The 21627-nt window shown below is 42.5% G+C and overlaps 1 protein-coding gene across 6 annotated transcripts in view; it reads right to left on the bottom strand.

The window, feature by feature from the left end:
• Positions 1-21627, bottom strand: part of LOC102292681 (RNA-binding motif, single-stranded-interacting protein 3) — a 284741-nt gene that overhangs the window by 38391 nt on the left and 224723 nt on the right. For all 6 annotated transcript variants that reach the window (XM_042222666.1, XM_042222667.1, XM_005927656.3 and 3 more), the window contains one exon: positions 2914-3020. In XM_042222666.1, coding sequence (XP_042078600.1) covers positions 2914-3020 — 107 coding nt within the window. The remainder of the gene's footprint in view (positions 1-2913; positions 3021-21627) is intronic.

Below are 21627 nucleotides of genomic sequence, written 5' to 3'. Positions count from 1 at the left end.
CAGTCGTTTTCATATTAAACCACCTCATTCTCAAATACTTTTTTAGCTGGTCTGAGCTTAAAATAGAAAAACTAATTACGCAATCATGCTTTAAGACAATACAAGAAGATATATTTTTTAATTTGCTCTCATTTCTCAAGTCCTTTTCAGAACTGATAAAACAGGGTGGCATTTCTACGATTTCCAAACTTAAAGTTTGACAGAAAATGAAATAAAGCACAAAGGTGCCTTTAAATGCCACAGAATGTACACAGAAAAATGCAGTTCACAAAAAACTGGAGATGAATCAATACAAAAACCAATTATTTATTCTCAAGAGGCTTTAATATTGGATGCATGCAGTGGGTGTAAATCTGCAGAACTTATTTTCTTGGTACAGGGTTCTGGGAAATCTGTTGGAGTGAAATTATGTTCAAACACATAAATTTGATGAGCAGCTTTAAAACAATAAAAACTAAAGTAAACCGAAGCTCAAGTCTCCCTAAACCCACATTTATACCTCACTTTTTGTGGATTGTGGAGGGGAGGAGAGGGTTATGATGCAAAGGAAGGTACGGGACGACAATAGTGAAAGTTTCATGCTGAGACACTTACAGCATCTTTTTTGAATTGAATTTGAAGGACAGAAAACTAAGTAAATATTCTTCTTATGAGCTTTTAGCTCAGCCTCTGGGTGAACTCAGAATTCTTAAGAAACTTTGAGTCTCTAGTTTTTCCTTTTTCCCTCAAGTCTCTTCTTGTTTAAAAAGCCCTGAGATACACTGAAAACCCAATCTGCTAAAAACCTTACACTAATTAGCAAACATATTTGTCCAAAATGTTCATTTTTAGTGTTGTAATTTCAAAAGTGTAGCAATTAAGGCACAATTATAATCACAGAGAAAACCAAGGACCCGGTAAAGCGAATTAGTAAACATATTTTACAGGCTAATATATCACGTCGAAGGTCAAGTGTCTGCATGCAATGCAAAGAATGCATTATAGCAACATGAATAAATGTTTGTGTCTATTTGGGTTGGGTTTTAAGGGGTATTTATTATTTTCTTCTTTTTTGGGTTGTATGGAAGCCCCAAACGCAATTTCATTGTTCTTGACAATGACAATAATAAATACTACTACTATTTAGGCTGCATCCGTCTCCTTTAAAAGGAAGCATCTGATCACTCCCACATACACAGTCATCTCACTTTACCTTAAGTCAACCGAGCTGACCCTGCCAACCTGTCAATGTGTGGGCCTGAGGGGATGTAGCAATGTGATTTAGGTGAAACACGCTTCATTGGTTTATAGGTGTTAGGCCTGCTGAACATGTGATGGACAGACACACACACACACACACACACACACACACACACACACACACACACACACACACACACACACACACACACAGAGCCTGTGTAGGGAATACAACACCTACGTCTTAATGCATGCTCAATAATTCAGTGAAGGAAATCCCGGAAAGTTGATTCTGTTCATCTGGACGAAGTGTTTTCAGTGGGAGGAATGTTTCCTCACTCGTCCAACTGACTTCTTCATTCTCAGCTGACTGCAGCTTTCCTCAACCTTATAAACAGTTCAGTTGCATAACCACCAAAAGTAGCACCATTGACTAACAGTGAGCCATGAGCTCAGTTTCATGATTGTTGTCATGATCATTGGTCGATGGCCATGATAATTGTTCACAGAGAGTTGGAGAATGGCTGCAATTCAAGCTTTGTAACACAGTGAAAGATGTAGTCATGGCAAAACACAGAAGAACTACCTCATCCACCTACAGGCCAGTGGCTATTCCTTCAGTGATGAGGACGTGCACACATCCTGGGCAGGTATGGCTCCTGGTTTGAGCGGGGAGTAAAGGAGGCCATTTGAATGTGGAAAGGGAGCAACCATCGCTAAAAAGAGGAGGAGGCAATCTTCTGACAATCATGAATCTGAGCTGAAGAAATCACTTGGATGAGAGATGAAACTGTATCCTCCACCTACTTCTTCACACATACTCACAAACTGCGTCTGCAGCACACACTAAGACGTATGGAGAGTTTTTCTTGAAGGACAAACATTCCATCTTTCCTCCTGTAACTTGCAGTTTCAGCACAATTGTCAGACTGAGCATGTGCAGCTGCACGTGTGTGTGCATTCTGTCTCTTCTATATAGTCCCGTCTAAAGCAGTCGCGTACTTGTCTCCTCTGTTCGTCCTTTCCAGTATATCCTGTTGGTAGTCTAAGAAAAGATTTTAACCTCGTCTCTACATGTTACCATACCGTTTCCAGTTTCAGGTTTCCCAGCATTCTGCTGTATGGTGGAAATATATGCACTCAGTGAGGCTTGAGATGCAATTTACATGACAGCACATATACATCTGGAGACAGTTTGATCGATATGTGGGCTATTTTTCTTTTCTTTTTTGAAAACATCTCCATACATGATAGTAAATACAAATGGCAGGCGGTAATACTTTACATACTGCCAGATGTTTTAGCCAACTTCTTCTGATCCCTTGTGAGCAGGGTGGAGCCATTTCTTAGAAATACCATTACCTCAGATGGTCATCTAAAGATGTGGTGCTACAGTAGTTAGTGGAGTGTAAGTGAGCGGTGTTATTTTGTCAACTCATCTGAATAGCAGCTTATATACATTTACTCAATTTTATTGCTATTTTATTTGTGAATTTAGCTTCCAGGTGAGATAAAATCTATATATAAAATCTATCTATATATATATATATATATATATAAAAATATAGTTTAAATCACCAGCAAACCTAAAGGAGGTGTATGTAAAGAGAGGCATTTGCCGAAGAAATCTTTATGTGATTTACTATTTCATGAATTGTGCTACACCAAAACCCTGTGGAAGATTTTTTTTTCCAGTTGCGAGTGAGAAAAATAAACACTGGCGTAACATCTTACCTCGCCTTCTCTGTGCCACGGCCTTCCATTCTGAGGGTACTTGCTCTGGCTTTGGCGTTTCTTCTGCCCTCCGTCGGCAAATTTGCACAGCAAAGGCTCCGTGGGAGCTGCAGAGAGAGAAAAGGACAAAATCATGTTAGCAGAAGTGCATTGTGCGACCTTTCCAAAAAGAAAGAAGCCCTTTTGAACTGTGTCCTTTGTCTCTTCTTCTACCACTGCATCTCTTTCTCTCTCTCCTCCCCCTCCCTCCGCTCTGCCTTCCTATGGAGCTCCTACACAAATTCCCAGTCCGGTGATGTTGGCAGGCCCTCCCTATCCTTGCAACGGCTGGCAGCCTATGAAAGAGCATTGCAAGGTATTGTTGAAATAATAATCACAGTAATCGCTCTTGTAAATACCTCTGAGATGGTAACACAGGACCGCTCTGTCAGCCAAAGCTTATTTCTAGAAGGCGTTCCTGTTCCTGACGCATAATCCCTCCGTGTTTTACTGTAACAGCCATCTCCTCTTTTATTTGAAATTTTTATGTCTTTTTCCACTCAGCAGCCATCAGCGTGAGCACCTCACTGGGGTGCATGGTTTGAGAAACGGCTGATATAGACGTTACTGTGCTGTTCTCGGTGCAAACACTAGGGGCAGGCTAAGGGTCCCCGAGATGAAACCGTTACAGAGGATTGACAGATGCTCTAACTTCAGAGCTGGCATCAGCAGAAATAAAGGATGGCTTGAAAATGAAACAGCTGTCATTATACACATTAAAAAAACAGAAAAGAAAAGAGCCCCCCGAAGAGCGACCTCATCTAAGCTGTATCTGCATCAAAAGCCTTTTGTATGCATAATTACCAATGAAAGGTCAATGAAAGTGTTGCGATAACCTAAGCCTGTGTAAAGATAACTTGTGAAAGGGCAGTTTCCCACACTCGTGCTGCAGGTGAGCACCTAAAGAGGGAAAAATTGGCTCAGGCAGATGACTTTCCTGATGAGATGCAGAGATGCAGAGTGCAGAGAGGAAAAGCAAATCTGAAGACAGTCCATCTGGAGAGAAGAAGAAAGAGTAGGGGGGAAAAAAACATGAGAAATGAGCGGCTCGCTTGGCTGGGGATCTGGGGGTCTTCACAGTGTCCGTCCCCTTTTCAGTCAGCGTCAGCGAGATCGGAATCTCTTAAGACACAGACTGGGGAGATGAAACAGGGGAAGGGAGACAGTTGTATAAACAAGCAGAAACACAGGAGTACAGAAAGCGTAAAGAACATGAAACAATAAAAGGAGAAGATGGTGAAAGAGATAAGGGAAATGGCTGACCAAGGAATTAGAGTGTGAACCTAAACCAGGATCAAACCCTGGGAGAGTTGTACAGTTCAGCAAAAGTACAGTACACACAGCGCCAACAAGTTTGTCCAAACACTGAACCGATGCTGCTCTGCACCTGGCGGCTTAGGAGAGAGCTGACGGCTCTCCTGTCAACGCATTCACATTACAGGCCTGGCAGCTTGTGACACGGAGGCTTTGTGACGACACTGGCCAATGATGGGGGCTGTCTGCAGGAGGCTGAGCAAAGGGACCTTTCATCACGCCATGTCAGAGATGACACCGAGAGAATTGTTGATGCTTTAATCTCTACTCCCAGATGTTAGAGGTGCTTTGGGTCCTGATAATAATGCAGCATCACAAGACAGGAGAGAAAAAGCTTCTGTCTAGACTGACAAAGCAGTGACAGCCATGAAACAACCTGAAGTTAAGTGAGCTCATGACAAGCGACTTTGTCAGGCGATAAATTGATGAAAAAAAAAAGAAAAAAGGAAAGGCCGAGGCGTTAATGAGCTAATCAGATGATTTGCTTTTGCATTTAATTTTCTCTCATGCCAGGAATGTTGCTGCTGAAAATATGTTTTTGTTAGTTACAGGAGATGTCTGAGATGCAAATGAGATGAAGGCTGTGGAGCTTACGGACTGCATTTATGTGGCTAAAGGGGTACTATGGGGCTAAATGCATGCAAACAAACTCTGGAAAAACAGCAAAAGAAATTTACTGTGTTTCTGTGCCTTTAGGGTCCACTACAGCACCAAACTTTTCAGTCAGCCAAAGAAAAAGTAGCAGGGAAGGGAGAGCGCATGAGACGCTACAGGAGAAAAACAACAAAAGCTCCTCCAAACCTCTCCTTTGGCGCTGTGGGAGATAATTAGCTATTGGAGAAATTTGGAGAATCTGACATAGAGCACGCTGACGTTCCCCCAGTGACTACATCCCCAGTTCCCACAGCGAACTAGCCCATTTGTTTAAGACTCAAGCCCAAGATCAACAGCCTCGCACCACCCCACCCTCCCTGTGAACACACTCACCCTTCTGTAGCCCTGAAACACACACCCTCCTCCTGCCCTTAAAATCTCTTTGCTATAACCTTTGAAAACACACAGAAATAGCCAAAGACACATACGCAGAATAAGCCAGTGCCAGGCTATAAACCCTTCTAGACCTCTCGCCACACGGCGTCATCCCTGGCACGGCCCAGAACAAACTGGGCCACCGACTACGTTCCAGCTTGCTGATCCTGCGTCTTTAAGGTAAAGCCTTCAAGTAATGCCTAATTCACTTTGGCTCCAGAATATGTGTTTTCGGGGGCTTCTTGCTATGAACTAATTTACTGCCCCTTTAATGATTCGACATCATGGGAAAAAGACGAAGTAGTTTTGGTCAGAGGTCAACAACTGCCGCTAACAAGGTGCTCCGTGGGAACCCCTAATTGTTTTTTATGTGGGTTGCTGTAGGAACTGGTAAACACGTTAACGAGGGGTGGCTGCGGACATGCGCACATGCATTATGGGCTTTGAAATATGCGCACCAAGACCGACCACAATCATGCATGCACATGAAAGGGGAGCAGTTTAGTGAGAATAAGATGCCTGTGCTGCCAGCCTCATTTGATCATAGCCTTGGCTCAATCATGCTCCTCAATGTGCATTTGGCTCTGAAAAGATAGTCATGGCATTCTGCACATCAATAGACGCATTACCAACAGACAAAACGAACCAGCAGAGGCATGGAAATGCACTTGTGTAAATAACAGCGACAATAGAAATCTAAATGAAAGCTTGTTGAAATTTTCACTTATTAGCGCTATGTTCATAAGCAATTATTGCTGTTACAGTTGTTTCCTATGGGACTGCATCTGGTCGAAATCAGCTCTTTGGCTGCAGACAAGCACAGTGGCTTTTTTCTCTATCTATAGACAAAGAGCGCTCGTGCGCTCCGGATGGCTTGAAAAGCCAGCTGAAAAACATCTTGATCTATGAATGCAAATCAGTACATGTATTATAACACGTCAATTTCGGCCTGTTGTACATTCATTTGGTGCTCTGAATTGGACTGTACATCTGTTTGGCCTGAATGGTGAAATCAATGCAGGAATGCACCATAGTTGCAGAGGGGCTGTGTGAAAGGTTTTGCTCAGTGAAACAGCCAGCTTTTCACCATCAGGACAGTTACAAAAGAGGCCTCTAAGAAGGGTTTGGAGTCAAACTGGGCCGGCCTTGCTTTGCTCTCAGAGTGTCCAAAGCAATAAAGAGGGCAAACAGAGGGAACTGTTCAGCCACTTGTACCAAAATATGTCAGTCTGAAAAGATTCAGTGAAAGCAAGCTCTCGACTTCTCAATGACAACTTTAGCTAAAGGTTCCTACGGGTCTCAGAAAAGTCTCAGGAAGGCTCACTGTGTTTTACTGCAAGGACATGTTAGGGGAGAACATGGAAAAGGCAGAAAGAGGACAGTATTTTATTGGAATTCTGCTCTATTCTGATGCTGCTCGAGGGGATCTCTAATTGGATCAACAACTGTCTGATTCCCTTCAGCCAGCTTGACCTGTCTGCCCAGACTGAGGAGGCTGTGTCTTATGGGGAAGAGAAAGAATAAGAGTGGGAGTGAGAGAGAATAAGAGACATAGAAAGGCACAGAGGGAAACAGAAGGCGTTAGAAAGGGACGCTATTCTGGAGAGAGATAAAAGGATGCTAGAAAAACATATGACAGGTGGATAGGACAAGCAGGGTCAGAGAACAAAACTATAGCAGTGCTGCATATACGTCGCCATTGTCAGAGTCAAACAGACAGCCTCAGAATGGCTGCCAACCTAGAAGGCAGGCGGGAACAGCTTTCCTACAGGGAGGGCTTTGACAGATCCCAGTCGATAGCTCTCACAACTGCCATGCTGGCCTTGCATCCTTCAGCATGGAAATGAAGACAGTCTGCCAGGCGTTTTGCTGACAGGGACGGCACACATGGCTCAATGACACGGCCCAATAAATGGAGCCGGCGCTGAGAGGAAGGCATGGCAGAGAGCGACACAAAGAGGAAAGGGAGATAGATGGAAGGACAGATACAGTGTCATAGACAGACAACGAGACAAGAGGAGATGGTGACAGAAAGAGACAGAGGGGAGAGATTCACCGAGTTTAGAAGTGACAGGCACAGTCCAGTTTTCACTCTTCCGATCCATACTGTATAGCTCATCTCTTTGAGTGGGATGAGCATAGGGAGAAGGATGTCAACAACAGCTTGCTTCTCATCCTGCATCTGCTACACATGCTCAATGGCTATTGATCAGTGCTTGCTTAGACTTCCATAGAGGGCTTCTGCAGCACGCCATGGAGTTCTGGTCTGAGATGATATTATGGATTACGGGAAGGGAAATGGAGGGAAGAGCCCTGCATGCGGGCGGTAGAAGCCTGATCGATGAGCTATTGCACACTTAACAAGAGTAATGTTATGTAGGGAGTCTCTGACATGCTAATCCATCTCTCACTCTCTTTGTCCATCTCCCTCAATCGCATTTCTCTCTGTCGTAGTTATCTCCTGTCTGCATCTCTCACTCCCTTTCTTTTTCTCTTTCTTTCTTCTGTCCATCCATCTATCCATCCACTGCAGAGCACCGAATCCAGACCAAATTTAGACAAATAAACAAAGCTGATGGATGAGACGACCTCCATGTAGGTCTGGCACTGAGTCAGTCTCTAACAGCGCAGACAACTCAAATCGACTGAAACCATCTCGTGGTAATGGGAATACAAAATGCAATTGCCAAGGAATATTCAGAAATCAATGCGAAATGATCTAACAGAAAGGTGAACAATACTCTGCTTAAACACTGAGTTGTAATTATTTTAGCAGCTGAAAATATGGGTTGAATATAATTGCACTTCAAGTACTGACTCTGGATTAATCTGCTTTTGCATTAAATTTGAGAGCCACAAGTGCAGTGCAGCGCCAAACAGGAGGAGGGGTTTCCAGCTGCTCGCTGACTCCTGGGAGACGAGCTCTGATGTACCGGTGTAACGAGAACTTCATTTTAGCTTAATCAGCTAATTCCGCTTGCTATTCCCAACACTAAGGTTGCCATGGTGAGTAAATAAATTACTAGAAACAACAAGTGCAGACAGAAGTTTGTGAGTGAGTGAGTCGAAGTTATGCTTATGTGTGTTTGCCAGCTCTAATGAATGGCTCACAATCCTGCATCCATATATTGAAATAACATTTATACAGGCAGACAGTCCCCACTGCATTCGGTCCAAATGGCATAGTTGAGTGCTTCTGGGTCCTGCAGTCAGCTGCAATGTTTAAGTGGCGGTGGCAGATGTTTCTAATGTTAAAGCCACACAAGCTGCTCTACGCTGCCAACATCTTTGTTTCTGCAGTAGGTCTCAATATCACTACCAACTTTATACAGCTGGCCAGGGTGGCAATTACAGTAAAAGTGGCCACAAAAAACGTAAGAGCAGGGTCTGAGATTAAAATGACTATTTGTAGAGTGGATCTGAAATAAGATCCAAGAAAATATGCACCAGGCAACTTAAGCCAGCACTTCAGATAGATAAATCTATAAGTGGGAAAAATAGACTTTGGTGTTAAGGATATTGATGATGTGTTGTACTCTTCAAAAAGCTACATCACTTGTTCCCCACTGAACTGATGAAGCAAGCTTTGGAAGAACAGACTAGTTTTATTTTTCAAATAATTTACAATATGCATGAGAATCTTCTGGGTCTGGGTTTTTAAAGATAAAGTTCACCCCCAAATTTTCCACTGGCCTGTATTGCCATCTAAACTGACTTTGTATAAGATACCCAGCTTTGGAGACATCGGCTGCTGTGATGTCTACCTTTTTTTGGCTATAATGTATGAAACTCAAAGCACTAGTAAGCCGGTGTGAGAAGTTTCATAGAACTTTCAATGAATTCTTCTTTTAGTTTTTGCATCTGCCAATCAAAACTAACATTACAGCTCAGCTGATGAAGAATGTCATTAATGTTTACATTGCAGGTAGGCTACAGTCCCATGGGCCTAGTCATTGGTAGTCCATTTGGCAACCAATGACTGTGAGGGAGAAATGTGTATTTCCTGACTAGATGTGAGTGGTTGCTGGCAATCACTATAAAACTGAATGCTAAAGGCATGTTTGCACAGGTCTAGAGACTGGTCAGCAACCACCTGGAAATCATGTGTCCTAAAAAGAGTCAAAATGAAGTCCACAATGTTGCACGGAAAACCTCATTGATTTACTTTGGTTGGTTAGTTATGAGTCATCAGTAGTTTGTGTGGAAGATGCAGACTTGTCTGCAAATACTTTCAAACTACTTGCGAAGGAGTGTTGAAAATGTGCAACATACGAAACCGTTCGTCTGCAAAGTAAAAGTTGCACCATTTGAAATGTGTTGATTTCAAAGGCACACCTTTTACTTTAAAGGTGAATGCTCTCCATTTCTAGTTAGCATCATAATTTTCCAAGTTTTGCTACAGCTTAGAGAGTAAGTGGTGAGTTTCTGCAGACAAATTGGCATCTTCTATGCAAACTACGTGTGACTGTGGCTGCAAGTGACCAAAGCAATCAGAAAGTTGTGGTTTAGGAACCTCTCTGTGTCGCCAGCAACCACTTTCCAGCTGGTTCGGGAATACACATTTTTCCCTCACAATTGCTGGTTGCCAACCATTCTCTTGGCTGGTTAACTCTTCAGTCACACTGTTGCTGGGCGTAGTTTTGGAATTTTCTAGAATAAGCTGTTCACAATAAAGATTTCTGGATTTCTGGTAAATAAGGTTAGCACGTTGTTAAAGCATGATGTTTTGAAAGACATTTCAACAAAATTTTTAAAATGTATTATTTGGTACTTCTGGCACCATGTGACAATTACTATTTACATTTATTATATTCAAGAGAAGAAGAAGACATCTGTGATAACTTTAACACTGGGCTTCACAGTTTAAAATATTTTAGATGGATCGACAACACTACAAGCCTCAGGTCAAATATGTACAATTGATTGTAGGGTGAACTTTCCCTTTAAAGGTTATATGGTTATATCGGGATAATAATTCTTTATTAAAACTTTCAGAAAAAGATAAACAATAGCATTAAAATATTGACCCAGTCTAAAAATGAACATTTCTTCTGTCCATCCATCTGTCCAGGCCTTCACTGGCTTGACCTTGTGGTGTGAAACAAGTTCTGGCGTGTGAAACTGCCCTTTTTTGGCTGTGGCAGAAGGACACAAGAGTAGTTGTTGCCGGACTTTGCCTGTGGGGGTTGACTTGTGCTTCTACGCTCTGTGTCACTGCCTGTGTGGGCAGACAGCGAAACTAGCTCTGTCCCTGTTAGCAGAGTATTATAACACTGCCAACGCCTCCAGTGACCCGTGAAAACTCCCATCTATAGAGATGAATCATACAGCGCTTTGTAATTCAACTGAACTGCCCATCTACCAGACCTACAGCAAATATTTCTCAGTATATATGACACTGGATCAGAATCAGAATAAATCAACTTTAAGCTCTGACAGTACGCCTTAAAATGTATCATGTACTCTATTGTTCTGTGAGGGGAGGTTTGAATCTCTTGTGAAGGCTTCATCACTTATATCTAGCATTAAGCCTGAATGCATATTAGCATCTTACTCAGCTTTACACACCTTTCGTTATCATATACAGCAAAATGTAGGTTTATTTATCAAGGCGAGGTTTTGCTGAGTGGGTTATTTTTCAGCACTTCTCTGCTTGACATTCAACAAAGTTACTCAAATTCACACTAGGAGTGCATTACAAACAGTCCTCTATTATTGGCTAGTATAAAGCTCTGAAGAAATAGTGGATGCTGGGTGTTTTTTTTAAAATAACATCTTGCCTCTCTCGGAGAATTTCCCTGGTGGTCCACAGACCCAAACTTCTGGTTCTCTTTATTATAAGCTTATATAACCTTTAGGTTAGCGTGCTTGAGAATTGCTAACAACATTTGAACATAAGCAGAAAATACGCTGCAAATGAAAGAGCCACATCAGTTAGAGTAGCACACAAAAGGCAGTGTGTCTGTTAACTAGGTTTCCACCGTAGGGGCTTCCAGTAACAACGGTATGGACAGGAAAGAAAATGAAATTACAGCACAATAAATGAATTATCAATAAAAAGCCTCAATACTGTATCTGAGGGAGGATCAATATGCCAGAGCCGGGCTGCAATGTGGGCCCAGGGCTGCGGGTAGCCAGATCAATAATGTCACTGGGGGTGATTGACGATCAATGCTACCAGTGACATTGATTTATGATCGATGAAAGAAGGGCACCGACTAATAAGGGGGGAAAGGGTGGAGGGGAAGTGTGCATGGGGGATTCCATAGAGTCCCCTTTACTGTAACTGATTGGGGATCGATGAAGAGTGGCACCGCGGCTGATTAGGGATCAGGCCGGTCTCGAGCAGAGGAAGGCGGCTATGTGTGAGAGCATTTGGTTGGTTGCGTGGAGACCGGCTTGTCTGAGCTGAGCAGAGCTGCAGAGACTGTAATTAAAGCTGTGCTGAAAGGAGCTTTCCACTGTTTGATAGAAGCTGCAGGTGCAGCTCTCTTTGCTCTTTCACTTTCAAAAGAGCAGCCATGCACACACACCCACACGCATATAGTATACACTCTTTTATGCTCACTCAGAAACATACAGAACACACACAAACCCAAAGACAGCGCAGGAAGATCTGCACTGTTTTCTTCCACCCCACCCTCGCAGAAATCTGTCACCAGCACTGACATCCTCTCTCTATTCTGGCTCGTTTTCAGCCATATTTAAGAAATTATCACTGCTTTTAGAGTCTTCAAACTAACCCAAATGACTTAAGCATCACTACTGAAAAGAATGAATTAAAAGTAAAGAAATAAAGAAATCTTTATTTCTTTATCGTCTTTCATTTCATTAGCTAACTTGTGTTAGATTTGACCTTTCACATTCAGGTGAGACTGGAAGTTAAAGGAGCATATTTTATATTTTACAGTAGCTACAGTAGTCATATTTGCTCCTGATTACTGAGATGAATGGGTCACACTCATGTGAGACATAATGCTACATTTATTTAAGCCTTTGACACACTTTTGTTATACACTGTACATATTTGTTATACTACACCTGCTGTAAATTAAGTGCAAACAGATTTGTTTTCAATAAAAAGGAAACAACAAAAACAGTTACAGTATGGAGAGCTGGCTTCATGACTTTATCAGCTTGCTATGAATGGAACCGGCTGCTTTAACTCTAGATTACAAAGAGTCGTTGCCATGGCCATGAAACTATTAAATCTAGTTTCTGGTAGATTTTGTATTATTTAACCTCTGTTACACCCTGCACACCAAGAAAAATTTTTTAAACTGTGCATTTCTTTTCTATCCATTTTTTCTTCTTCTTCTTCTTCTTTTTTTTTTTTACATTCACTGCTTTTTTTGGTCTTAATAATATAACAGTGGAAGAAAAGTATTCACTGTATAATTAATAATTCTCATAAACAAAAGCGGCCACATATGCGGCACCACAAAGCCAGTTTTCATGAAATTCAAAAGCCACAGTAAGGTCCAAAGTCAGACATGCATAATCTTTGTCTCAAAGACCCATGTATGTCTCAACTTCAAACAGTGCATCAGACATTCCCAAGACTCATAATTCATTCATTTCTTAGGTATTCTCTTTGTTCTCAAGTAGCGTTCACACTAATTTTCCTCAGTCTTTCCAAAAAAGTTGCAAAGTGGCATCGTCTTTGGGTTCAACGAATACATCGACCGTTTTCTGAGGAAGCTGCAAAAAAATATTGCATTTACTGATAAGATTTTGATTTTGTATTTGAAGGTCGTTCTACCGAAGTGAATTAAACAGACAAAACGGCACACCTTCTTATTTCTATTACGTTACACAGTGTTTGCTTTGAATATGCTTATTTGGTTTTGGCATTAATATGGATATTTTTCTTTAAAGAAACAAAATACCAGCATTTAGAGGCAGATTGTTAAGAAAGAAATGGATCAAACGTAAACCAAAATCTGACCCTGCTGCTTTCCTTGTCCATGCTTCACTGTTTTCTCCTCAGTCTTTATATAAAAGAAAAGAAAACACAAAGAAATGACAGGAGCTTGATGACACATATCTCTTTTGAAGAAAAAAAAAACATATGAACTCCCATAATAGCTATGCTCTGTCCTCTTTGAGACAGCAATATCGGAATGAGAGAGAAGGGTTGACCTGTGTAGAGCAAGTCTGAGTAAGTCCCTACCTAAACATCTCAGACGTGATGAAAGGCTTTGTTTTTCTCAGCCTGCGTTAATGGGCCCCAATCGATGTGGGAGAGCTGTGTTTTTTTTCCCCTCCACATGTCCTGACCCTTGGGGAAACACAGGGAGGTAATGTGGGAGGGTAGAGATATTGACACACAACGTCGATATCACCAGGGTTCACAAACAGCGGCGCTTACTTCAAGTTGAGGCTGGCTCATCAATGCAGCATCAACAACAGAAGTACAGCGCAGGAAGTGCTGGCAGTTAGTGCAGACTGTAAATTAGCGGTAAGATGCAAAACAAATACTGATGTAAAACTAATGACACTCATCAGTGCTTACGATTCTCCCTTCCAAAACTACCCACCTGTCTCAGGCACATACACACACGCGCGCAGAGCGATGCATTCACCTCACTGATGCCAAGAATGTGCGGCAGCACAGCACTGCAGCAGAGGCAAGCACATCTCCACACTGGCTCTCATCTGTCACCAACAGCAACTAGCCCGCCAGTCGCCATGATGTGCAGCCTAATTGGGGGAGCTGATGAGGTCTGATGAGGCCAGTACTTATTGAATTCCCTGGCCTATTATATGGATAATGCTGGAGAGGAGCAGCCTCCCTCTCCTTTCCCATTCTCATCCATTCACTGTCCCAGCAGGGAGCTGCCGGCTAATCCTTTCTTGTTTATAATGGCTGAACGAACGAAAGGGATTTGGACACGATTTCCCCTCGCTAGCACACATCTAACACTCCCCAGTGTTGATTTTACCTCATAATGGGTCTATTGGACAAGTTAACCAGATCCCAAAACCCAGCTCAACCCTCTTGCCTGTCTTTCCTTTTCCTTTTCAGGAGGAGAGGCATTGTTGAATAATTAGACTTTGAAATAAATGTTCTTTTCTTTGTCAAAAGCAATTATCAAACATTCAGTATGTGGCTGTACAGTATTCAGCGCTTTATAATGCATGTGTGGGACAAAAAGGAGAGAGAGAGAGAAGAAGAAGTGTCAAACAGTGCAGCGGAGAAAAGGGGGAAAAAAGCAGAGGAAGGCAGAAGTTGGAGAACAGATGGCTGAATGGCAGGACAACAAACTTTTAATTCTGTGCGTCAGACTGGTGAAAGAGATGGAGACCGTGAAGTCGCAGAGGGGTGCCAAGAATACTGCTCAGTATGGGACAGCACATCAAATTCCATTCGAACTGATGAAAACTCTGTGATTAATGCCTTTGCTGCACAGCACTGTAAAGCATCTGAATTTCAAATTTAAAGTTTCTATGGAAGAATTATGCATTTAGGTGGTAGGACATTCATCAGTACCAGCTCTATTGTGAGGAGAATCCAATAAAGCACATTTACTCAGATGAAGACTGCGAGAAGAGCAGTAAAGGAGCAAATATCTGACTATTATTCTCAAGTGCAGGTACAATAAGAGAGTCGCATGGTTATAGTAAGTGACTCAAACTGTCACTTACTAACTAGATGCGCGGTGTATTTCTGATGTATGCACCCAGCTCTTTGTCTGCCTTACTATTAAAAACAACAAGCTGCTTTAAATCTCTGACATTGTGATCACCTGGAAAATATTGTGTTGGTTCCCCCTTTTGCTGCCAAAACAGCCCTGACCCACTGAGGTTCCACTAGACCCCTGAAGCCATGCCGTGGTATCTGGCACCGAGATGTTAGCATCAGATTCTTTACGGAACGGGTAATTAATCGGCAGAACTGTAGATTTTGACCAGTTTATTGAATAATCTGAAACTCTTGAAAAAGAGTTTATCAATGCAATTAACCCAGCAACAGATTCTGTAAGGTGTGGTCTCCATGGATGCTTTGGTAGGTGGTACATGTCAAAGTAACATCCCAATAGATGGCAGGACCCCAAGGTTAAGCTTTTTCCACAATTTGAGCTACAGTAGTTCATCTGTCTATATAGTTGTATAAAAAAAGAAAACAAAAACCCAAACCACAGATCAGTTACATTCGATACTTTACCCTTAACAAAACAAACCGTACAGACCTTCCACTGTCTTACTAGTCCACTGAGTACACAGTGCTATCTAGAAAAACAAAAGGCCATATTTATAGGGGTCAGTTGTTGCGGCCTTATAGATCAGGGACCATACTGACGAGGAGGGCCATTAAGGCAGCAACATTTAAAAGCTTACATGGAGAAGGTACAACCTGGAGTTCACTAGGGGCACAGCAAATCAATATTAGCTCGACTTAGAAATCTGCTGTATAATCCTTGATCTCCAAGGCCATTTGCTTTGCTGCCTGAAATTGGATACACCCTGACTGCACACCCCCACCCGCCCGCTACGCAAAGCCCGCTGTGCGCTCCACAAATAAGACATCCTGAAAAATTGATCTGGATGCATCTGTAGCAAGATTACGTCTAGGGCTAAGAGAGAGATATGACTAGCTCGAGGTAATTGATAAAAATGCGCGTCTATGTGTAAGAGGATCATGATGGGGCCCGGCGAATGTGGCAGCATTATCATAGCCACATCACTACCATCTAGAAGACTGCTGCAGCAACAGCTCAACAAATATTAAGAGCTGGTAAAAGACCGATATTGAAAAATACTTTTATACACTCTATACTGTAGGTATGATTAACAGTGACATAAGGATAATAGGTTTTCTTTGTTTATTTTGCCTGAAAGCAATGATGCCTTTTGTGGAGTAATACATTTTCTTTGACAAATGACCTGAGTAGCACATAATGGAATGGCTTTGTTTGATTTATTTTTATACAACCATATTTGTCCATTTTAAACATACCTGTGACATTTTATTCACCAAAAATTGTTTAGATTTCTCTAAATCCATCTTTCCTTGCAGCCAAGGTCCCCATCTTTCCTCCAACAGGCAGTTTCAGAGGCAATTTATGTAAAACTTGCATTATTCATGACCACCTACTCCAATTGGCTGCATTCACTTCCAGCCAATCGGAATATTACCTAATGGATAATGGAAATTTCCTCATGTGGCGTCTCTACCCCCAGAGTAATGGCTACAGCTAGAGACCACATATAGGGGGGTCTATGAACCAATCTAAACTGTGCAGTTGCACAGTTGAGACTGTAGCCACTTTCACACACGCGCTGCAGCCCTCTTAAACTTTTCCAACATTTTCCTGTATGCGCGAACACAAATGCCCTACTCAGTGGGATCGAACATTAAACTGCCCTATCCCTACCAGCTCCCTCGTACAGATTCAATGTCCGTTTGCTCCAATGTGAAAACAGAACAGGTCCTGAGAAGCTGACAGTAGTAGTAGTAGATGCCATGTGTACCATCTCCCGAATGCACAATTAAGCCAGAAACCTAATCTAACCATTTACAGTGGTGTAAATACATCTAGTACCGACTAGCTGCACCTGACTCGCGTAAGAACTGTTGCTAGCCAAGATTCAGCACTACTTCCCGATTACAGAAGGAAGATTGTCTCCAAAGATGAATATCAGCCATCAAGGGCATATTTCATTTAAATTCCTTGGGAGATGAAGGAACAATTACTGCTCCCTCTTAATACAAGAATTTCCAAATACGAAATTACAAAATAACTCAGATCGAAAAGATAATATAGCAGATTTATGACACACCAGCCCACTGATTTCAAACACATGGAGGAGCCTGTGAATAAATTGTTATTTTAGACAGAAAATGGCAAGAGAGAGCAGATCAGCGACCTTGCCTAGCTTTATCGAATGTCTCCTCAAATAGATTTAAGGCAACTAACAATATGACCAGTCATAGCTTAAAGTCCAGGTCAGTGTATTTCATTCTCCGCAGTGTTGCAAGCAAAAAACAAATCATTACCGAAAGTAATGAAAGAAAGACAGGCTTACGGCGGCTGGCAAATAATTTCCCAATAACAGTTTTGTTATATTTATTCAATATTATAGCGCTACACATTTATGTGGGAGGTAACTTTTTCTTGAACTTTTACAGCAAACTCTGAATGTTTTCGCCCTTCTTAAACGTTTTGCTATCAGACTCTTTCTCGTGCCTCCTGGCAGGTGAAACAAAACAAACAAAACATTCCTCTTCAAGAAAGAAGCAAAAAAACACACCACTTACAGTACTTACTGCTGTGCAACAAGCGCGACATAAAAAGTGAGATTTGTAGGCAGGGTATATCATTTCCACTGTTACTGTGGGCTGCAGGATTTTTATTCCCATGGCAGTGTGTATTGTTAGAGTGGCAGTTGTTGGACTCTCTGAGGCCTTTAAGCTCACTGTTTTCCCTCTATTACTTGTGCCCGGTGGGGGCACAGACAGTTGTAGCGAGATGCGGCGCAGCGCAGCAGGGTGGTCCCCAGATACCACAGATTCATACTTTCCACCTGACGCACAGGATAGAGAGAACAGAGAGCTGGCAATTACCAGACTCCTCTCTCTATATATACTGCAATCCTGGCCAGCTCCGCTCTGCTGTACTCCACTCTGAAGGCTGTCTCAGGGCCAAGCTGGAGGTAATGAAAGCAACACACTCCTAATGGACTATTGATGTGTGTGTATTTGTGAGTGTGCGTGTGTGGACGTATGAGAGGAAGGCAGAGGAAAGAACAAAGGAAGGAAAAAGAAACTGTAAGAAATCATTCTGCTGGCATTTTCATCCACTTTCCTTTTGTGCGTTGTCTGTGTCGATGTTTTTGCCGTGGCAAAAAGTGAGCATTCATGTCTGCGAGCTAACGTAAATCACCTATACGGGCTGAAAAGCAGCAGAATTAAACTGCTAGTGCGATCCAATAGCATGGCCAAGATGTGTTGCGCTTCCAGCAAGGGAAGCAGAGACAGACAGAGAGACACTGTGTCTGAGACATGAGGTCACCGGGAACCAGGTGTGTTTCCATCGTCCTTCAGCTCAAACACCAACAGGCAGCTCACGTATAAATACACTCATATAGGAAGGAAAAGACACAAATATCCCCGGGTGACAAAAGAAACAGAAATGGTAACTCAGACACCTTCACAGTAAATTTCACCAAATACAACATGTCGCACTCCTGCTGATGGTCCACTGGTAGAGCATGTAGGGTGTATTTTTTTAATGCTTGTGTGTCTCTGCGTGTGTCCCCTAACCTGCTGGCAGGCAATCGGATGAATGAATGGGCGTCCACTCCTAGAGGTCCGGTGGCACAACAGAAATAACTCTGCTGACCACAGTGACCTCTGCCTGTTCCCACACAGTCTGCGTCCTGTTCTAATGGAGGCCCGTGCTCTATTTTGGGGGCAGCAGCTAGATTTATCTCACTGCCCTCTGTGTCCTGGGACGGTGACACTGACGTGGTGTAACTGATGCCTGCTGCTTCTTTTTTTTTTTTCCTGCTTCCCTTACGCAAGCACACACAGGATAAAAATCAGTCAATTCTGGGCACCCGGATGACCCGGCTGTACGTCACTATCTGTATCCATTTTCAAATGTCCCTTAAAGGAATAAAGGAAAGTTGTAAACCATCGGCTTTGTGTTGTGATACTTCACCGTGATAGTCTGATCTTTCATAAAGACAGGTGCAGGAGCTGGAGAGTAGATGAGAACAGAACCAAAGAAAGCAAGCCTGCTGAATTGCTTGCATACCACAGAGACCTTAGAGCATGATTATCCTCCTCAGCAAACTTAATCTTCATTCTAGAGGACGGGCAAGCTGGCCGGAAGGCTATGAGCTCAGTGACCTACTGTATCTGCTGAGAGGCTGAATATTATTCTTTGCAAAAGAAATACGTTGCCTCAGGTCCTGCATTAGATTAAGTTGACTGATGGCTAAAACCAAGAATCTAGGGATCCTTGAATATAATGTGCACATCACAGCACCATCTTCCTAAAGTGGTGGAGATCTCAGTTTGGGTTAGGGAGCAGAAAAAAAAGATAGAGGCTTTTTCTTACGGCAGTAACAGTCTGATTTCAGAGCTTGCCAGTATAATATTTAGAGAATAAACAAATAAGAAATAGTTTCCTGGGTAAGAAACTCAACCACTACTCAGTCTCCCAACTGTGTTTCATTGCACATTCCTAAGTTATAGAAAAAAATCAAAGAACTTTGTTTAATAATACATTGACATGACCGCTGTTCTTGGTTAAAGCCTTTAGTAATTTTAGCAACCTACAAAGCAATGTATTTGCATTGAGTTTGCTGCACTTCATCCGTACTTGAAATTGGAAACCCACAGAGGGGGATGACTCAAGATTAAGCCCAAACCACTTAAAAGAGCAGCTCTCTGACTTGAATGCAGCCAGTCTGATAACCTATCAGTTGTGTAGAGGGAACCCGGCTCAAATCCTGCAGCAACGCAATGCAATCTGGCCAATCACATAGGCCTTACTTTTTTCACACAAATGTTGTATTTCTACAGTTTACCTTGCTATAAATTGATTACTATCATGATAAATCTTAAGAGCTGAGCTCCCTGATGTTGCTAAAAGCAACATTTCTCCACCAAAACGGCCCCGTGGTTTATTTTAATGTACAACTTTTCTCTGGCATAGTCATGCTGATGATCTTTTTTAATGGTCTGCTGTTGGCTTGAAATACCCGACTATCAATCCTTCCAGTCATGCAAGTTACAAGTTACACACTGGACAGGTCATCACCATATTGTAGGGATACACAGGGAAAGGTCTTAGCGATCCGGGGCTAGAAGCTTCTTACTGTGAGGTCACAGTGCAAACTACTGGGTCTGTGACAAACTTGTGATCCGTCCAGAGGTGATGCCCACATCTAACCCTGCCCTGTGACAGCTGGTATAAGCTCCAGTGCCTCGTGTGACCATGATTTGGACAAACAGAAGAAAAATTACGGATGAATGCATCTATTTTATTTCTTCCTCGTTTATTGTTTCAAATTTAGTGTGTGATTATTTCACTCCATCCTGTGGGTTTATGTTTCTGACATTTTTTTTCATTATTTAGTTGCTGTTCATACTCACTTTAATTGTTTAAACACACACCGTTACGTTAATCAGGTTTCAGGTTGCTTTTATTGCAGTTTTATATGAACTTTCTAATTTTATGACGGCCTCTCCTGTGATAGCTCGTGCTTCGTGCAGCACGTTGCGCTCCCACCGGGGACGAAATGCGCCATTAACAATAAAAGTTTTGCCGCCTTGCTTTAATGTTTAGCAGCTACAATTGTCATTACCAACATCTCTGTCTGCTCGTATGCGTGGACTTTCTCATTACCAAATCTGATACGCTTAAAGACTTTTGGTTAAAGAAAGGCCGAGATGTTTCCATTTTAAGCACCACGTCGCCAGCACGGCCTTCACCGGCTTATTTTGTAATGAGGTTACATGCTAGAGACGGTATTCTCAGCCATGTTCGCAATAGCTTTCAACCTTGTTGTTACTCTACTTTGATGTTTAACCTACAGAACCTCCAAACTTCTGACACAACTGGCAGCTGCCCACACGGTGAATCCACAGCATAACAGAGAGGCAAGCACATCAATGGACAGACTGAACACATGTCAACCAGAGAATAGAGGAAAAACGCTCTTTATAAATAAAAGAAGCCTCAGGTGCTTAGTTTTCCTGCATTAATATTGTGTCCACTCAGCTGTATCTGGTAACATAGATGAGCATTAGGGACGTCTGAGCAGGAGTGTGCGAAGAATAGCAGGCTGAAAGGATGGGTGTACGTGCAGAGGGAGAGCGAGGGATGAAAGACAGTGGCGGCAGGGCAGATAAGAGAGGGAGGGAGCCATGAGAGAGAGTATAAAAGCAAGGGCAACAAAAAGTGCAAGGAGAGGTGTGAGCGGGGTGAGAGGGAGGAAAATAGAAGGGGATCAACATCGCGGACAGCTGGGCCAGGGTCGCGGCGGTCAAGCTCAGGAAGCGGTCGTACAGTCAATGTCATCCTTTCATCTCGTCTGCTGGAGATGCAGCAGCCTAAACTTTACTCAAATTTAACCTTCCAAAAAGCACAGGTTGATCCAACTCTCATTCCTTTCTCTTCTGCTCCATGCACCACCCATCACTTTCTTCCCCCTCTGCCCTTCCCCATCTGTTCTCTTTTATCTTCTTCGCTTATTCCTGTCACATCTCCAAAGCTCCTAATCTATTCCTTTCCATTGTGCTCCTGCTATATTTCTCTCTATTACTCTCGATTGTTGGGTGGGTGGGTGGGTGTGGGGGGGTTCTCCTCGTGGTAA

Source organism: Haplochromis burtoni, unplaced genomic scaffold (genome assembly GCF_018398535.1).
Source record: "Haplochromis burtoni strain Fernald_Lab_line unplaced genomic scaffold, NCSU_Asbu1 Contig_90, whole genome shotgun sequence".
Classification (NCBI taxonomy): Eukaryota; Metazoa; Chordata; class Actinopteri; order Cichliformes; family Cichlidae; genus Haplochromis; species Haplochromis burtoni.
This window is presented reverse-complemented; position numbering and strand designations above follow the sequence as displayed.